The sequence below is a fragment of the Myripristis murdjan genome, chromosome 18 (genome assembly GCF_902150065.1).
Source record: "Myripristis murdjan chromosome 18, fMyrMur1.1, whole genome shotgun sequence".
Taxonomy (NCBI): domain Eukaryota; kingdom Metazoa; phylum Chordata; class Actinopteri; order Holocentriformes; family Holocentridae; genus Myripristis; species Myripristis murdjan.
Genome location: NC_043997.1, coordinates 5,776,646 through 5,782,438, shown reverse-complemented (window position 1 = coordinate 5,782,438; position 5,793 = coordinate 5,776,646). Strand labels below are relative to the sequence as shown.

Here is a 5,793-nt window from a genome sequence, read left to right as displayed (position 1 = left end):
GGTTTAACCATTTCAGTCATTTCTTGTAGAAAGAATTACAAAACTTTTATCCTCCCAGGTCAGGCTCAGCTAATTGGTCCATCTCAGCCAATAGTGGCAATGCTTGGTGATGATGTCATCTTGCCTAGCCACCTGGAACCTGCCATGGCTGTTGTTGGCAGGACAGTGGAGTGGACGAGACCTGACCTGAATCCCCAGTTTGTCCATACGTGGCGTGAAGGTCTGGAACTTCTAATTGATCACCACCCGTCCTACAAGGGCAGAACGTCTCTGCTCATGGCCAAACTGAAGGACGGAGACGTTTCACTGAAACTCTCTGAAGTCAAACTCTCTGATGAGGGAAAATACAGATGCTTCATTCCTTCACTGGGTAAAGAAACTACTGTTCAGCTTATTGTTGGTAAGTTAGCATATGCTCATTACTGCTTTGTTTGTTTTTACTTTGTTTATCCAAGGAAGGGTTTTGCAGGGAACAGCCTTGCTTCATATTCATGAATGTATAGCATCTACTTGTGTGTGTATGTGTATGTGTGTGTGTTTGCACGTGCATGTGTGTACACATACAGTGTACCAGCATTACTGTATAGCAAAGTCTGATGCTACTACTGCCACCACCAGGACTACTGCTAATAAAATACTGATCAATCTTGAAAAATGAAAATCAAGCAAAGATGTACATGTGATTAAAAAAAAAAGCTCTTTGTAATATATTGGGTCACTAAGAGAAGTGATTCTGTATCACAGTTCCAGCTGTGTAGTTATGTTTTGTAATCAATTGCAAGGCAGTGCCAGTATCATTTTAATGTGTTACACGACATGAAAGGTTTATTTTTATTTTTATTTTTATTTTTTTTTAATAATGTAGTCATTTTGGTCATATTTTTGGTGCATGCATAGTTTGCAAATATGCACTGTAGGTAATCTGCTTTTCCACAATGAGTAGAGTAACTGAATATGTGTGTGAATCACTGGGTAATTATATCATCAAGTGGCTCCCCTTACTTAAATGGTATGGTGATTATATACCGTGACATTTTATTCACAATAAAATCACCATTTGAAGTCTCTTGTCTCTCCGTTCCTCATCAGGTTTTGTCTCGTCTCCGTTCATTGCGATTAACAAAAGCAGCAGTGGAGTGGTTTTAGAGTGTGAAAGTAAAGGCTGGTACCCAGAGCCTGAGCTGTTTTGGCTGGACGCTGAGGGAAAGCTCCTCTCTGCTGGAGCTCCAGAGACAGTCAGAGGTCCTGATGGCCTCTATACTGTCAGCAGCAGAGTGACTGTGGAGAAGAGCCACAGCAACAGCTTCACCTGCAGGGTTCAACAGAGCAAAATACAGCAAACCAGGCTGATGCGGATTCATCTTGAAGGTGAACATTATTCTAAATAAATAACATGAGCTTTTGAGTTACATTAAACAGCCGATCTCTTTCTTGTTTTACATAAAATTCATGCTGTTCTGTGTTTTATCTTCTCAGATGGTGTCTTCATGGACAAATCTAATTGTTCTGCTGCTCATATCACCACTGGCTTTGCTGTTGTGTTGTTGTGTGTTGTTGTTGTTGTCTTTTCTGTTTATTTATGGAGAACAAACAAACTTGGTAAGTCAACAATAAATTTTTCTTCTTCTTCTTTTGTAATGTCAAGCTACCACCACAGCTTCTTGATGATGGTGTTGATATCTGGGATTTCAGTTCCATACATCAGAATCACGATCACACATTGGTGATTTCACAATTAAAAAGAAAATATTGGTAACACAACATGTTTGCATTTTGTAAGTGTATAAACAAACAAACAAACAAAAATGTGAACACATGATTCAAAGCTGAATCTTACTTTCAAACCAATAATTTTGTCAGAAAAGTGGTTTGTTAAAAGTCTAATTTTGAAATGAAATTCTGCAGTTAAGACAAATACAAGTGATTCATTTCTTTTTTCTAATGAGTATATTCAGCAGTTTTGTCACTTTAACTGTGGAAACGCATCACATCGTCATAACACGTCACACCAAGTCATCGTCTCTTTGTGGCTTCTCTCAACAGGCAACACAAGGATGGGTCGACTAACGAACATCTTCAGTAAAAAACGTGAACAAGGTAACAACCAGAGCACACAAAGAACTAGCAGGGACAAAACTGGGAGAAAAGGGAGGGGACACATAAGAGGCCATGCAGACATCAGCCATAAAACACACCAACATCAACAGCATACAATAAAACATCAAATTATGTTTTAATTCCCCTCTATTCTCTGTAAAGGGAACACTGCTGAAACACAGCAGGTTTGAAATTCAACTTCAGCTCAGTTTGATGTTTATTTTCACACAGAGACGCAGCAGAGAGAAGAGCTCAACAACTTAGGACAAGAAGGTCCAACAGATGAAGAAAGAGAGAGACAGAAGCTCATGGCAGAGAAGGAGGTGAAGAAAAATGCCAAACATGAAGAGGAGCAGAAGAAAGAGAATGAACGGAAACAGAAGGAGGAGCTGGAGAAACAGATCAAGCAGCTGGAATCAGAGCTGAAGGAGGTAAAGAAAAGTGAAGAGACTGAGAGGAAGCTAAAGGAGGATGCTGAGAAAATGAAACACGAGTACAAAGATCTGCTAAAAAAGAGCAACTTGGTTCTGATGAACAGAAGGTCAGAACTTGAGATGAAGCTTAAGAGAACCAAAGAAAAGAGCATGAAGAGTGACAAGAAAGAAGAGAAGGTAAAGGCAGTCATTGAGGCGCTGAAGGAGACAAAGATGATGATCGATGAGGTTCAGAAAAGGTTTTAGTCAGTCAGGGAGGGAACAGCTCTCAGACCAGAGGAGCAAACAAACATCTCCACAACAGGAGATGAAAATAATGACATTTACATTAAACTAAAACCATGGACAATCCTACCAGCAGCATTAAACACTCATGTTATTATTCTTATTCTTACTCTTATTTTGTTAAACCAAATCAGTAGCTCAGTATGTTGGTTTAAGATTTTAAAACAGAGTAACAGAAGCTGAATTTATGTAAATAATACAATTACAAATAAAAATACTATTTCCATACTCAGTTTTTGGTGCCAACAATTAGTAGTTGTGAATTTTTTTTTTTAGTTTTTATCATAAGATACATCTGTGTACTGTATGTAATACTGTGACAGTTAGCTTATGCCATTTTCTTTGATAAGAGCTAAAATATTTTTATTACTGTTTACTTTGAGTACAGTGTGTCATCAGGTGTGTGTGTGTGTGTGTGTGTGTGTAAATATTGAAGCTGCAGAAAACCCAACCCATCCTTGCTTTATTTTAGTTGTCTGACTTTTGAATTGTATAAATGTGCTTTTATTTTTGTAGCATAATATCACTGTGCATCAGGACTGAATTTTAACTTCAGAATAAAAGTTTTGAACTCAACTGAAATGTTTCAAACTGTTTTTTTTTTTTCTACAAATCATGTGACCTTTTGATAAAGGCTTTCTATTGAAACCGACACTGAGGTGGTTATTTAAATGAATCCACTTCCACTGTGTTTCTCCCTCAGGAGGAAAATTTTTGCCTCGTGTCTGCAGCCTCTCTGGAGCCTCTGTGTCGCTGGATCCTGCTCATGATGTGGTTCTCTTGACTTTTCAGAGTCTGGCAGCACAAAACATTTGAAAGATCACAGTTTTGAGTTTTTAAATATAAATATGAGCATCAAAAACTGTGGAGCTGGCCTCAGTGGTGGGTCAGTGTGGCTGAATAAAGTAACTCCAACTCTCTGTTTGTCTCACTGTGGATGGACAGAAAGTCACAGAGTGGAGAGAGAGGCAGACAGGGACAAGAGGGAGAGAGAGAGTCAAAGAACAGACAGAAAGCGAAAGAGAAATCTCACTCTGCTCAGGTTTTATAATGACCTTGTTTTGTCATATTAAACTTTTTTTTTTTTTTTTTTTTTACCATATCAAACTGTGAAGAGTAAACAAAGTGCAGCAGCTGGTTAAGTTGATGGATTCATCAGTGCAGGGAAATGTTTTCAACCTCTAAGATATAAGAGCAGAAAGAAAATGTTGTTAGTTTATTGCATATCATAACATCATGTCATATCGACCAAAGGTTGATCTACAAGGATCTGCCTCAGACGTAACCAGTGCTCGTCTTTATTCAAGGTAAGCTAACATAAAATTACTATTGAATCTAGATATAACACATAATGACTGAAGTTAAACAATGAGAATATTATAACTGCATATGACTGGAAGGTCCTGGAAGCAATCTTTCAGTACTTCTGCTTAAAATCTGTCTAAAGACCAGAATTATCTGACAGTTTCACACCAGCCGCTGAAATGGTTTTTATCACTGGCTGGGTGTAACTTGATTATTAACTTAATGTCTACTCAGTATACGGTATTTAAAAAAAAAAAATGATTTAAAAGTTACACAGACTACTAATAATAACAATGCGATCACACTGCTGAAAACATTTTGATTTGATGCTGGCAGCATAAAAGTGAAAGCAAACAGAAAGGTCAGATAGGCTTAATTATTATTGCTGTAAATGTACTTAGCAGCTATTTTTTATCATTTCATTTAATTCTACCCATTTGTGATTCATCTGTGATGCACAAATTGACATGCAGCTAGCCTGGTTAAAGAAATAGGATGTTATGAGAATTAAAAAAAGAAGCCCCTGGCTGCTGCTTTAAAGAGACCAATATCAACAATCACAACTTAAAAACACTGAAACAGTAATAATAATTTATCCCACCCTCCTTCATTTGCTCATAGAACAATGCAGTTCCAGTTTTTCCAGTTTTTAACGTTCATTTAATTCTACACATTTGTGATTCATCTGTGATGCACAAATTGACATGCAGGTAGTCAGGTTAGAGAAACATCAGGATTTTATAAACATTAAACAAAGAAGCCCTATTCCTTTCTGGCTGCTGCTTTAAATAAAGAGACTAATATCAACAATTCTAACTAAAAAAACAAACAAATTAAAAACAATAATAATAATTTAGCCCACCATCATTCATTTCCTTTGTTTGCACATAAAACAATGCAGCTCCAGTTTATAGTGAACAATCTTTAAGTCCACCATACTGTGCAGCTGACTTGTTTTATCAGCTGATGTTGCTGTATATTGTGGTGTTTCCCTGAATAATTTTTAATTTGTGTATCTTGTCCTCAACCCAGATGTTCTTCACTGGACAATGAAATTTGATTTAAATTAAAACTAAATTGAATAATCTGTCTCGGCAGCCTGCTGTCATCACTCTCAGTGTCCATCTTGGATCAGGAAAATGAAGTTCTGTCTGTGTGGCTGCATTGGATTCTGGTTGTTTCTCACCCACAGACTCCCAGTTTCCTCAGGTAAACTGGACCAGCAGCTCAGCATCAACCAGAGCAGGGAGATGACGATTCATGTTTCAGGTCAGAAGGGTTTTATAAATATGTAAAATGTGAGCCATATTTAGGTTGAATCAGGTGATCAAGTTTTATTCACAGGCCATTCTGTTCTGTGTTTTATCATTTCAGATGATTTTGTCCCATCTTCTCTTGCTGCTCCTGTCACCATCAGCTTGTCTGTTGTCTTCCTGTGTTTTGTTACTGTCGTCTTTGTTGTGTGGAAATGGAGACGGAACAAAATCAGTGAGTAACAAAATAATTTTTCCTCTCCTTTCTTTAATGTCAGATTACCGTCACATCTCTTTGATGGTTATTCCGACGTGAAGGATTCACATTTCTTGGTGAATTTCGTTAATTTCAGAACTTCATTAAAAGATACCTTATGTTTGTTGTTTACTGTCGAAAATAATTGTGGTAGTTGCACCTT

At 37.4% G+C, this 5,793-nt stretch overlaps 1 protein-coding gene across 1 annotated transcript; it reads left to right on the top strand.

Annotated features, from left to right (window-relative positions):
• The first annotated feature begins 68 nt into the window (after positions 1–68).
• LOC115376889 (butyrophilin subfamily 3 member A2-like) lies at positions 69–3,288 on the top strand. Its single transcript, XM_030076712.1, has 5 exons — positions 69–400; positions 1,090–1,368; positions 1,477–1,599; positions 2,044–2,088; positions 2,329–3,288. The coding sequence occupies exons 1-5, from the start codon at positions 100–102 to the stop codon at positions 2,775–2,777; spliced, it is 1,197 nt and encodes a 398-aa protein (XP_029932572.1). The 5' UTR covers positions 69–99; the 3' UTR covers positions 2,778–3,288.
• Positions 3,289–5,793: the final 2,505 nt, after the last annotated feature.